The sequence below is a fragment of the Sarcophilus harrisii genome, chromosome 6 (genome assembly GCF_902635505.1).
Source record: "Sarcophilus harrisii chromosome 6, mSarHar1.11, whole genome shotgun sequence".
Taxonomy (NCBI): Eukaryota; Metazoa; Chordata; class Mammalia; order Dasyuromorphia; family Dasyuridae; genus Sarcophilus; species Sarcophilus harrisii.
This window is the reverse complement of record NC_045431.1, coordinates 153,044,666-153,059,378: the sequence shown is the minus strand read 5'-3', so window position 1 is coordinate 153,059,378 and position 14,713 is coordinate 153,044,666. Positions and strand designations below refer to the sequence as shown.

The following is a 14,713-nucleotide window of genomic DNA, read 5'->3' as shown; positions in this document are numbered from 1 at the left end:
TCTCATTTGCATAGAACTGTTAGCTTATTTATCTATTCCATTGGATCATGTTTTTGAGAACAAGGACTGTCTTTATCTTTCTATATGTCCTTAGCACTTAGCATGGTGTCTGATAAAAAGTATTTAATAAATGTTTGTTGACTTGATATTGCAGATTTCTGGTAATTTTTAAATGAAACTAGCAAAAAATAATTCATAATTTTCAGCTGACACCTACTAAATTGACTATGGACATACAAAATCTCAAACACATCCTTTACTAACTATAATGCGATAAAAGTTAAATAAATGTCTGTTGAAGAAAAGACAGCTGGAGGCAAACTTAATCTTAAAGAATTGGTGGTTCAAAGAATAAGACATAAGAATAATGCATAATGTCACTAAAAAAGTGGAAGGTAGAAGGCACTCGTGTGCTATAAAGTTTGTGTCCATAAACTCAGAAAAAGTTGGAAATGACTGCAAAAATCACTAGCAAAAAAGCTAGAATTCCTATTGTTACCTCTTCTATTTGATAGCATAACTTTGGGAGGTGGAGGAAGGTGGTGACATGAGAAGCAGCATTAATGCCTAGCTCCCTTCTCCACAATGATTTAGAAAATGCATGAGACCACATACTGATGATAAAAACCAAGAAAAAGTTTCAATGAGTCATTTTTCCAGTCCAGAGCTCCTTAGAAAGATCTTAAGGTCTTTAAAACTAGAAGCAGGGGGAGCCAGACAAGACATGAGGGCAGAAAGAGCTCTCAGAGCCTCCTTGGTACAGATAGATATCATGTGGCAGCTCAAATGGCCATTTCCCAGTTCTGGGTCACACATTCAGGGCAGAGAGAAAAACTGTCCAGAGTGTGGACCCTAGGTATGTACTGAATTAAGAAACAAGTTCCTGAAACCTACCAGGTAGCCCAGATTCTAATCTAAAATGGAATAATTAGGACAGGAGTCCCAGAACAAAGGAGAGCCAGCAATACAGTCACTTTGAACTTTCATTGTCTCTCAATAAGTCCAGCAGTGGTCTCTTGAAACTCTTAACCAAAACTTAAAACCTGGATTAGGAACTTAAGGAGCTCAAATCAGGAGGGCAATGAACAGATCTCACCCTGGGTTATATGACATGGGGAATACTGAAACCTTTCAGGGCCCAGTCTAGGCCACTGAAGTAGCAGAAGAAGCATTTTTAAAAGTTCTGGTCAGACAGGCCTCAGGCAAGTCAGACCTCCTCCTGAAGCTATAAAGAACCCAACACTAACATAAAATGAGCAAAAAGGAGTAGGAGGAGAAAGAAGGAAAATTCTCTATTAAGAGTTGTTATGACAGGGAAGCTCAAGAGAAACACAGAAGAGAATAATTCAAAAATATCTACAAACAAAAGTCTCAAAGAAAACTGCAGTTTGGGTACACATCCAATAAGAATTCCTAGAATAGTTAATTTTTATATTCTTTTCAAATACTTATTTTAAACACTAATTAAAAGCAGTAGAAGAAAAATGAGCGAAGGGAACAAGAACTAAACAAAACTATCAGTGGAATATTAGAAGTTTAGAAAAAGGTAATACATATCAAAACTGTACTGAAGAAAATAACATTTTGAAAATTAAGATTGTTCAAATGGAAACTGACTCTATAGGTTATTTATAAATTATAAATTCAAAGGTCTGGAAAATTGGGGGGAAATGGAAAATATAGAAAAAACAAATGACTTGGAAAACAGTTTAAAGAGAGGTCATTTAAAAATTCTTGGACTATTTGAAAGCTACACCCCCAAAAAAAATTTTAAATGCCCAGGCATATTTTTAAAAAATCATTAAAATGTCCATATACCTCAGATTCAAAGGACAAAGTAGACATTTTTAAAAATCTAATTAGTTAACACCTCAGAAAAACCTCAAAATAAAAACTCCCATATTCCCATAGGAATATTATAACCAAAATCTATAGCACTTAGATCAAGAAAAAACACTGTAAGCAGTAGGAAGGAAAGAATTCAAGTGCTGAAGAACCACAAGATTTAGTAGCCCACCAGTATGCTAAGAATATTGTATTACAGAAGGAAAAGGATCTAGGTTTGCATCCCATCCAACAAAATTAAATACAATCCAACAGAGGAAAAGGGGACTTTTAACAAAATATTTTTTAACCCTGTATTTCTAATGAAAGATTAGAACTGAGTAGAAAATTTTACATATAGGAAACAAGCATAAAAGTGTAAATATGAACAAGAAATGGGGATTTTTAAAAAGGTGAAGAACTATTTACCATCTTACATATTTTCAGTAAGAGGAATAATGGGGAAAATTATCTTGGATAAATGGAGGGTAGACATTTTGTACATTGCAGGAGACTATTGGAGGCAAGGAAGTGAGCTACACTTGGACTTCACTCCTAAACTGGTTTGATAAGGAGGGAAAAGTACATATATCTTACCCTATAGAGAACTATAAGGAGAAAGAGTTGAGAGAAAGTGGATAAATAAGAGGGAGGTAAGATGGTCATTAGTAAGAAGCAAAGCAGACTTTTAAAGAAGGATCAAGGAAGATAAGGAAAAGAAAAGGAATAAGAAGGAAAAATAGGAAGGAGGGAAATATAAAGTTAACAAAGATAAATGTTTAATTCTAAAACAACAACAAAAAAAGATAGAATGAATAAGAAATCAGAACTCACCTGTTTAAAAAAACCATGCTTGAAACAGAAAGTTATACATAGAGGGTCTGGAGTAGACTCTTATTATGCTTCAGCTGAAGTAAAAAAAAAAAAAAAAAAGCCAATGTAGCGGTAATGAACAAACAAAGCAAAATCACAAAATAACCTAATTAAGTGATAAACAGGAAAAATATATTTTACTAACAGGCATCATAAGCAGTGAATTAATAATAAATCAGAGTTAAATATGCTTGCATCACATGACATAGAATCTAAATTCTTAAAGGAAAAGTTTAAAAACATGTTGCAGAAGGAAATAGCAAATCTATAATAGTAGGGGATCTTAATTTATCCCTGTTAGAGCTAAATAAATCAACCAAAGTAAACAAGGAAGAAGGTAAAAAGATGTTGAATAGGAATAGGAGTTTGGTGGTTTCTCAGATGTGAATGACACCTTCATAAAAATGACCATGTAGTAGGACTTTTTTCAAACTTCATAAATAACAGAAAAGAAAAAATAGCAAATGCATTTTTACTGATCATCATGCAATAATAATTATATGAATCAAAGATTAAAAATTCCTTGCAAACTAAATAATTTTAATCATAAAGAGTGAGTCAAAAAATCTTCAAACCAGTAATTTCTTTAAAAATAATGACAACATTGAGACAACATACTAAAATTGCAGGCTTTTAAGTCAAGGCAATTAAGGGAAAATTTATATCTCAATAGTTTAGTCAAAAAAGGAAAGAGTATATCAATGAATTGGGCATGCAACTAAAATAGAGAACCAACAAATTAAAGGCCCCCAATTAAACACCAAATTAGGAATTCTAGAAGTTAAGTGAGAGATTAACAAAATATGCCAAATATCAAATCATAAAGTAATGCTGGGAAAGTGAGTAAACAAAACAAATAATGACTATGGAACTAGATATGCCTAAAACACAAATCAGGGCAGGGAATAGAGTTAGGGAGAAAGAGAGAGAATTCAACATTATTTATAAATATAGATTTATCAAATACCCCATTGGAATTCCTTAAAAAATTAGACAAGGATTTGGTTAGGGTTTTTTCTATATTATAAATGAAATGAAAGATCAAAACTAAATACTTAGGAGAATAAACAACTTTGTTAAAACAACTTAGTACTAAAATGAACAACTTAACTCAGGTAAGAGACTATAAAAATTATATTAGACCAGATATATTGTTGGATTTGACGAATGAATAGATTTGTTTTGCTTCGCTATAATTGTTACACTGAATTGATCTCAAAGAAAACATATCTGATATATACAAAATAGAAAATAAGTGATAATATTTAAAAACTGAAACTAAGTTTACTTATGCTTAAGATCAACTTTTTAAAACAGAAGTTGCAATCATTCTATTAGAACAAAAATCAATCTTAATAGAAATGACCCAAGAAAATAACATTTTATGTTAGACAATGGACCAATGTGAATATTAAATTTGTATGCATCAATTTTGGCATAGCATTTAAATTCATAAAGAAAAATTTCCTAAGTGGACAAAACATAAATAGTTTTTTTTTTATTTTAATAGCCTTTTATTTACAGGTTATATGTATGGGTAACTTTACAGCATTGACAATTGCCCAAACCTCTTGTTCCAGTTTTTCCCCTCTTTCCCCCCACCTCCTCCCCCAGATGGCAGGATGACCAGTAGATCAAAACATAAATAGTAACATTAAAAATAGATTTTGATATTCTTTTCTCAAAGCTGGACCCAACTAATGGAAAGATAAGCAAAAGGGAAATTGATGAACTGAATAATTGATGGAACTAAAAGATTTATGGCACCCTCAGAAGATAACCACTAAAAATATAATGTACATTTCTCTAATACCATATGGCACCTTCACAAAAATATAAATGCATAAAAATACAGAGAAATTCTAAATTAAGGCAAATACATTCTTAGCTGGCCATAACCCAATTAAAAGAGAAATTAATTCAAAGACCAGAAGTAAACAACTCAAGCCCAGATTTAAGACTTAATAATGAAATTCTAAAACAAATCACTATTAGATGAAAACTAGACTTTAGAGGAAAAATATATATCCCTAAAATACACATTAACAAAATAAAAATGAGAATGTTAATAAATTGAACTAGAAGTTCAAGAAATCCACAATAAGCAAAAATATAAAGGAAATCTTGAAAAGTAAAAAATATAGTTTGATTGAAAACCCAAGAGTATGTAATAGATAAGCAAAACTAGAAGTGGGTTCTCTGAGAATATAAACAAAATTTATAAATCTTAATTTAAAAGCATAAAGAAAATCAAATGGCATTTATTAAGAGCCTACTGTGTACTCATGCTGGGAATATTAAAAAGTGGCTGAGTTCTTCCCAAATCCCTCCAAATACCTTTATATAATGGATTCCAACAAATTCTAATAATTGTATAGTAGTAGAACGGACAAAAAGAACAAGTGAAAGTTTTCCAGCCCAAGAAAAAAAGTTTTCCAGCCCAAGTTAGAAGATTGGCAGGAAAGATTTGTCACATTTGGGTAAAAGTGGAGTACAGTCCAGTGCAGGCTGCTCCAGCATAACCCAGTCCCAGCTAACCAGGAGCAGGCTCTGGAGCCCCTGAATGGGTCTCAGTAGCAGCTTCCAAAGCCCAGAGGGTGAGGGGCTTAAATAACTGGTGGGGAGGTTACAGGTGGTCTCTTTGCTAGCACTGAGGCAGGACTATTGCTTTGGTGATATTCAGATCCGGGTCACAGTCTTGGGTGGTAGCCCCAGGGTGAGGAGAAGGAGGAGCATACTACAGATGACTGCCACAATGAAATGGGATCCCTCATCACAGTTTCAGGATAGAACACAATGTGGCTTATGGCCACTGACAAAACAGAGCCCAGACAAGGGAAATGGGAAACCCACCTCTCCTTAGATTATGTCCACTTGGCAAAACAAAAACATGCAAGTCCCTGGAAGTCTCTCTGAAAATAGAACAGAACTCTGAAGCTTGGGATAGTGAGCCCTCCACTGGAAGGTAGGAAGTAGACTTTTCAGTATAATTAAAAGTGAAAATGAACAAACAGAAAAAAAGAACTCTGATCATAAAAAGTTACTGTAGCGTCAAGGAAGGTCAAAACACACATTCAGAAGAAGTCAAAACTCCTATATCCAAAGCCTCCAAAAAAAAAATGGACCTCAGGCCATGGAAGAGCTCAAAAAATTTTTTGAAAATCCAAGTAAGAGAAGTAGAGGAAAATTTGGGAAGAAAAATGATACTGATGCAAGAAAATGACAAAAAAAAAAAAAAGTCAAGTTTGGTAAAAAAAAAAAAAAAAAAAAAAAAATCACCAAAAAAAATTGAAGAAAATAACACCATTAAAAATAATCAGTGTCTTAAAAACAGAATTGGCCTAATGAAAAGAGACAAAAAAGTTCACTGAAGATAGATCCAGAAGATAGAAGAGGGATTAATTATTAGACTGTCTGAAAGTCATGATCAAAAAAGAGCCTGGACATCTTTAAAGAAATTGTCAAGGAAAACTGCCCTAATATTCTAGAACCCGAAGGAAAAGTAGAAATTGAAAGAATCCACGGATCACCTCCTGAAAGAAGGAAGAGGTGATAGAAGGGAGGACAGATTAGGGAAGTGTTTATCAGAAGCAAAACACTTTTGATGAGGGACAAAGTGAAAAGAGAGGGAGGATAGAATTAAATGGGGAAATACATTTAAGAAGAGTAATTATGAAAAAAAATGAAGTTGCTCTGAAAAAGACTTCATTTCTCAAACATAGAGAGCTAAGTTAAATTTATCACAATAAGAGTCATTCCCTAATGGATAAAGGATCAAAAGATATGAATAGTTTTCAAATAAAATAATTCTAGCTATCTGTACCCATATAAAGAGATGTTCCAACTCACGATTGATTGGAGAAATGCAAGTTGAAACAATTCTGAAGTGCTACTACTACAAACCTATTAGACTGGCTAATAGGACAGAAAAAAAAGTGACAAATGGTGGAGGGGATGTGGGAAAAAAGACATTGTACTATTAGTGACTGATTCACCCATTCTATAGAGCAATTTGGAACTATGCCCAAAGAACTGTAAAGCCATGTATAAAAGCATTTATATGGTCTATATCCCAAAAGAGATAAAAAACAAAAAGGAAAAGGACCTATATGTTCAAAAACTATTTGTAGCAAAGAATTGGAAATTGAGAGGATGGGAATGGCTGAACAAATTGATGGAATTCTATTGTGATATAAGAAATAATGAGCAGGATGCTTTCAGAAAAACCTGGAAAGACAAATATATGAACAAATATAAATTTAAATGTACTGTGTACAAAGTAAGATGATTGGTTGGGAATGACTTAGCTATTCTCAGCAATATAATGATCAAGACAACTTTGAAGGACTTAGGATGGAAAAAATGCTATCCATCCCCAAAGAAAAATGGATGGATATGATGAAGTCTGAATACAAATTGAAGCATACTTTTTTCCACTTTATTTTTGAGGGTTTTCCTTTGGTCTATTTTCTTTCAAAACATGGTTATTATGTGTGGTCTTGCATGACCACACATGTATAGCCTTGCATATTGAATTATTGAATATTAAGTTGCTTGCATTCTCAATGGGGGGAGGAAATGGCTTAATTCTCAACAGTTAAGAGGAAGGTAGAGAATCTGGAACTCAAAGTTTTAAAAACACATATTAAAAATTGTTTTTACTTATAACTGGGAAAAAATTAAATACTAAATAAACAAAAAATAGTAATTTAGGCCCAAAGTTAGAAAATATATATGCCTTTTAACCGACTCCACTGAAAGAAAAAAAAATGTCTCTGATTTAAATAAAAGATCTCTACAATAGGGAACTCTGGGAAACTATTTTCATGAACTGCAGTTGCCTATGAATGGTATCCATGAAAAATAGAAAAAAGAAAACTATTCACATCCTAAAATATGATCTCATATTGCTCACTGGTTAAAAATTCCAAATTTGTGTATTTGGTTGCTTTTTTTTAAAGGCCACTGATTTTAATTCCTTTTAGTTAAAATATATTATCTACAACAAATTGAAAAAAAGGTTTCTATTTTTGACTGGAGAATCTTAGTACTCATTTTTTTCACATCGATCAACAAGTTTTGAGTGCATTACTTTATGAAGGATTGCTTCACAATATTTTATACCTACTTCACCAAGATTTGCTACTTATGTAAATTCCTACATTTTATTGATTATTGGCATGAAAATGAGAAGTGAACTTTACTCTTCAGTCTTTGCCGAGCATTACCATGTTGTGATGTTAGTCCAAGTTTGTAATCTATTTTAGTAAATTCCTTTCCTATTTTTCTTTTACTCTCCAGGTAGTTTGTGATATACTCCAATCACAAAATTGTTTTCTTCAGGCTTTTCCCAAAATAATTTTAACCATGCTTTCTCCTGTCTATCTGGTATAATCATTTCATTACAAAGCATATCTTCATATGCAATAGTATGCCTTCACCCCTCCTCTGTTTTAATCTAGTTTATATTATGTATTGAAAGGGAAAAATAAATTTGCATATGCAATTACATACGGATGTCAATCTCTGTATACATAAATGTTTAACTAGTTTAGAAGGGGAAATTGCCTATATGTTTTTAAATGTAAACAAGATCCGAAGAAATGATACTGTTTTTATTAGTAAAAAATAGCTCTAAAAAATATAAACTAATAGACATGCGAACTCTACTGAAGAATAAAGGCAAAAACATAGGGAGTTAGAGATATTTCAGCTCTATTCACTTATTTTCCTGTCTCTCATACATAGTATAATCAATAACAAAAATCAATAACAAAATCAGTCTAACTTCAAGGAGAGACTTTAGGATAGAAGTTAAGTATCAATTGTGGATCAGAAGGAATGATTAAGAACAAAGTATGTTTCTGCCATAGAAATAAATAAGAGGTGACTAAGGTGGATGACTCTGAAAACCTAGAAGAATCTTTGTCTTAAATTTTTTAAAGTTGTTTTTCATTTTGTCTGGTTCTTAGGGTGTTCTTGGCAAAGATGTTGAAATGGTTTGCCATTTCTTCAGTTCATTTTACAGATCAAGAAACTGAGGCAAACAGAGTAAAGTGACTTGCTCAGTGTCACAAAGCTAGTTAAGTGTATGAGACCAGATTTAAGCTGAGAAAGATGAATCTTACTGACTCCAGGTTCTATCCATTGTACCATCTAGCAGCTTCTATTTTAAAAGAATATGTCCTGATACCAGCCTATCAAAAGATTCAGCTTCATTCACTATCCTAATATATACACTTAGACTGTGTTCACTTCAAAAGAGATATTGCTCTTCAATCTATTACACAATCAAGAAAATAAATGAGCTCAGGACAGTCAGGGACAAGGAGAAATTCTTACAACTGACCAGGGATAGAATGTTAATAGAATGTTTGTCTTTGTTTATTTGATAGTTTATCTAGATGTAAGCCCTCTGTATATGGCCATCTTAAATTTTAAGTTTTTAGAAGATCAAGCCTTATTTTCATTAGTAAAATACCTAAAACAAAACCACAAAATTATTGCAATAAAGATCAAAATGATATCAAAATCAAAAAACCATCACAATGGCACTGAAGAATTATAGTTAAAAGATGCTCATAATTTAATTAATCATCTGAAAATATGCCTGTGAATATCTCTAAATCTGTGGGTCTTAAGTTCCACACACTCTTGAGCTGAGTGTAACTAGATTTTCAGAGCTTGACTGAGAAAAATATATATCCTTATTACAGCTTTATTTCCACTAAGCTCCAATTAAAATTTAGCATTTTGTCTTAATTATGAATATAGGCAACAAACAGTAATGTAAGCAATCCTTGTGACTGGTACAATAGAAATCATAGATGTTCATATCACATTGCAATCATTGCTGATACTTTGAAATATACTTTATACATTTATCACTACTTGAAATGACTAGTGTTTTTGGCTCACTACTTGACATATTCCTATATTACAATTTGCTTTATCTATTTTGATGATATTTCATTGTAATTTTCAGTATAACTTTTTCCTCATAATCCTGTATTTTATTTTATGTATCTAAAAGCTTTATTCTGAGAAGTCTAGGGCTTTACTAGTATAATTGCCAAAGGGATTTATGACAAAAAATGGAGGAAGGGAGTAAAAGCCCCTATTATAAATGATGATGCTTCAGCAATATGCCACTACATTCTCTTAATATTTCCAAATAACAGGTGTGAGTGCTGAAGGGGCAGCTTGGTGGCTCAGTGGATGCAGCTCTGAGCCTGGAGTAAGGAAGACCAGAGTTAAAATCCAATGCCAAAAACTTACTAGCTTACCCCCGTTTGTCTTAATCCACTAGGAAAGGCCAATGGCAAAACACTACAGTGTCTTTGCCAAGAAACCTCCTGGACAGTGTGGTCCATGAGATCATGAATATAGAACAATAATCTTCTTTCACTTTTTAGAGTTGCAGTTGAAGCACTCAAGATGCTGGGGTTTTTTGGGGTTTTTTTGTTTTGTTTTGTTTTGTTTTTTTGTGGAGTAGCAATAATTGTGTTTATCTTTAATGGGAATTTTCACATACAGGATAGGTAGCCACAAGGTGGCATTCATTGTCCTAATTCATCTAATTCTGTGGTTGTACCCTGTAAAGTACATACTTTGTCTGAGACTCTTATCTGCCTAAGGATATCATCTTTTTTGCTTGACTATTTCTCATTTCTCTTCCAGTATCTTTTTTTCATCTCAGTCCAGCACAAGCAATAATCAATGCTTTTCTCTAACTAGAAACTCCTTTTTGCTGATCTTCCACTCTTATAATATAGAAGCTTAAAAAGTCCTTAAAAATTACTTAACTGCCTTATTTTTTCTGAAATAACTGCACAGGCTGCCATGAAAATCCTATCCCATTATCTCATCATGTTATGGGGGGGCATTTTGAGTTCCAAGTCACAATCTCAAAATCTAAATTGTCAATCCTCCCTGCCAAAAAGCTTCTAAAGGAAAATGATTGCAATATCTCTAAAATCATAAATTGTTGATTTCTCTATAAGATTTAACAATTAAATGAGGGGAAATATTTGAGTACTTATGACTTATATGATTTGTGTTTCAGGTTCACCCAGGGGATAACTCTACCAGGACTCCTATCCAAACGGACCTCTACCTGCAAGTTGTCATCTATGACCATGTTTCTCGAAGAAAGACTTAAACATCAACATACTGGGTCATTTTCTGTTTCCTTGCAATAAGTTTAAATCACAAGACTTGTAGCTATGAGGCAAATAAAGACATTTGAAGAGATCTCTCTCTTGACTGCCTTTTGATGAATACAAGGGTAACTTTTACAATCTCATTTTGAGGTTTTTTCCTACACTACAAAAGTCCTTTCATGAACAAGGAAGCCATATTGAATGACACAGCTCACATGAGTAAAATCATTGATGTTTCAAAGATGCAATAATTTGTGATATTTCTAAGCCTGGGGTTTTCACACATAAGAATTGTGTGAATTTCTATTAGTAACAAAAGGAATGGAATTCAACTATATTCCACATAGCAGAAATCCCTGAAAGAAAGATGAGAAGATTTTAAAATACTTATATGATGCAAGATCTACTCTAGCTTATGTATTTCTTGAATTAAATCATGCAAATATGGGGCATTAAGTCACTTAATTCTCTATGTAAAAAGAACAATACAGGTTCTGCCTGTATGATCATGGGCAAATTGTTTAACGTCTCTTGAGTTGTTGTAGCCTTCTTTTTACTGTAAAGGAAAAGAGTTGGCATAATTGACTTTTATGTTCCCTTTTAGCTCTGCCTATATGAACCTATAACATCTCAAGACATGCTTGTCAAATTAATATTTTAAACATGATCCTATAACTGGCAGATAGGAACTTCATAGCATTTAGCGATGCTGAGGAACAACACGGGGAAGAAACCTAGTGACATTTTGAGGAACTGATGATTCAGGGGGGAAAAAAAGTATCTGATCAGGGAGGAAGGTTTAGACAGGCAGGATGTTGTAGACTGAGAGCAGAAGAATGGTTAATGAAAGAAAGACTATTCCCAGGATCAAAGACACCACTAGGGTAAAAGTTCAGATGCCTACCAGGATAGCAGTTTTAACCTTAAACTGAAGAGTAAACTTTATAAAATCTAGTTAACAAAACAGTACTCAATGGGTTAAAGAGTAAACTAGCAAAGGAACTTATTGACTTGAAAGGAATGAAATAGTGAAGACTTGGGAATGGGATATAGGTAAAGACAGTTAAGATCCTGATCATGGTGAACCAAGCTAAGGTTGACAAAACATTCCTTGCGATTGACTTTGGCACCTGAGATTGTGCTGTGTTGTTGTGGCCAGAGTGGAGGGAGACCACTGATGGAAAAGTGAAAAAGTTGGAAAGGCTTTATAAGAGATCATATTCCCAACCCTCAATATGTACTCTTCAATGTTTGTAGAGGAAAATTACCCAAGGAAGTGGCTGTGGGCATCTAATCTAGCTAAGGGTTCCTTTCTTATCCTATACTCAAAATAAGCAATATCAATCCAAAAATGCATAACATATGTGAAAAAGTTTTTCATTCTATTGCCGTCTTTGACAATTATGTAATTTTAGTATGAATCCGTAGTACAGATATATTTATCTGCAATTATCATTTCTGGCATTAACGTTGGGATGATGAAAATGTAACATGAAGGCAAAATTTAAAATGTAAAGGAAAGAAGAAGTTTTTGTGGAATTCTTTAATGGTGGGATTGAAATATTTTTATATCCTCAGTGACAGTTTTAAGTTTCAAGAGATTAATTTCTAATATCTTAGCATTTGTATTTGATGCCTCAATATGATAGATGATTGAGAGTTTACTTGAATGGCCACTAAATCAGTACCATGAATCACACTATAGGATATTCCTTCACAGCATATTCTGCCTAATGACTTCTTAAAACAATCAGGTGCTTTTAACAGGACATTTAAGGCTCTTCATGACCTTACCTTAGTCTATCTTTTCAGTTAATGCACTTTTTTCTGTATCCTACATTATAGCCAAATTTATAGGATTATAAATTTATACCCGAAAAAGGCCCATAGAAGCCATCAGGTGTAAACCCTTCATTTTATAGATCAGGAAACTGAGGCAATCTTTGATGCTTTGCCCCAGATTGATCTCTGAGCCTTCTTGACTACCTACCATTCAAATGCCCCATCCACTCACTACTCCATGCTGCCTTTTTATTCACTGTATATGCTGCTTCTCCACAGAATTCTCTGTACTTTCCCACTTGTAATTTTTTGTTCATTGGTCCCTCTATTCACATTTTATTTATTTTCCCATTCCCAGTTTAAGTAACTTCCTTCCCCAAATATGTCACATCTCTCATACTATTTTTTTATATTTTAATTATTTGTGTACATGTCCCCAGAATATAACAATTGAGGGCAAAGCCTGTATTATTCATCTATATGTACTAGCTGGGGACACCCACACCCCACCTTGCAGAGTGTACCCTCCAGACAAAGCTTCTCTAGAGTTTGCATTCATTCAAAACCATAACTCGAAATACCCCACCAATTAACTTTTTTCTATTCAAAACAAAGCAAATAAAGTAGTATATAAAGAAACAATAAAATATTTCAAATCCCTAATGAGCCTCACAATCATTTTTCCTGCATCAAACTTCTCCTGCCTCCATTCCATTCTCCACACAGATAATTTCCTTTGGTCATTTTTGTTTTTATTTTTTTTCTCCAGGAATCTCCATTTTGAGAAAGGTCTCGATCTGCTCATGGATCTCCAGACTTTTTTCCACCATGCTCCAGCAGCCTTCTTATGCAGCTGCAGGCCCTTCCTTCCACCATTTTTAGGAAGAATCCCCAAGCCAATTATGGTTACTCATTGTGGGGTAGGAAGGGAACCAATTTTGCTCTCCAAACTTTTTTCTCCACCATGTTTCTGTCTAGGTCCCCTTTTTCTTTTTCATGTTATCTTTTCCTAATAGAATGTCACCTTCCAAAGAGTGTAGGGACTGTCTTTCATTTTGCTTTTATTCATATGCCCAGTACCTAGCACAGTGCCCAACATCTGAAGTGCTTACTGACTTAGTTTAGCTATCGGATTGGTATTCCTGAATTACAGGCCTGACACTTCCCACAAATCCACCATCAGAGACAAGAGAGCACACCACTAGGGAATAATCTACCTCCACAATCTTGTATCTGGTCGTTTTTCTGTGCTCAGGTCAGAGTGCCCCTCATTCCTGGACTATTGCAATACCCTCCTCATTGTGTCTGTAGCCAGACTTCCCCTTCTTTTTCCATCCTCTTTGTTGCTAGCTGCCAAAATGATAATCCTACCTGGAAAACCAACCTACATCATTTCTCTGCTAAAGACACTTCAGAGGTTCCCTATGGCCTCTAGGATAAAGTACAAACATCCATGTTTATCTTTCCATGAGATAATATATTACAACCTTCCACATATCCATTCCAGCCAATGCTGTTGTATCTCCTGTATCTATCTCCATTGTGCCTCAAATGCTCTTTCAAGAACTTACCTTTGCCTCTGGGAACTCCCTAGCTCCAACCAAGGTTCAGTTCAAATGCTGATTCACACAGCTATTGATTCCCCACCCCTGAAATCATTTTGTATGCCTTTGGTAGACATCTATTTACCTATATAGGAGCATGTTACATCATCTTCCAGAACTTTGTAAGCTCTCTGAGGACAGACAGTCTTATTTTTTGTCTCAATAGTTAGCACAATATTTAGTATGGGATAAACACTTAGTAACTGCTTGTGATCTAGTGATTGATTTCTGTGTGCTAGAACATATATTTGGAAAAGCACATGCATACAGAACAGCTGAGCTCCATTGCCTCAGGGTCACCACAGATATCTGCTGGCCATAACATCATGTTCCTTCCCAGGAATCAAATCTCACGTGGTTGTCCCTCTGCATATGTGTTCCCTGGCAGGAGCATGGGCATTGCTTGCTGGTGATTTCCGTTGGCTTTAGTTTTGTGATTCTCCCTGGTCCCATTCTTTCTGCTGGTCG

The 14,713-nt window shown here is 34.1% G+C and overlaps 1 protein-coding gene across 2 annotated transcripts in view; it reads left to right on the top strand.

Moving 5' to 3' along the window:
* CFAP299 (cilia and flagella associated protein 299) overlaps positions 1–10,950 on the top strand; it is a 466,055-nt gene extending 455,105 nt beyond the window's left edge. For both annotated transcript variants that reach the window (XM_012552044.3, XM_031944215.1), the window contains one exon: positions 10,763–10,950. In XM_012552044.3, the coding sequence (XP_012407498.2) occupies positions 10,763–10,858 (96 nt within the window). In that variant the 3' untranslated portion in view covers positions 10,859–10,950. The remainder of the gene's footprint in view (positions 1–10,762) is intronic.
* Positions 10,951–14,713: the final 3,763 nt, after the last annotated feature.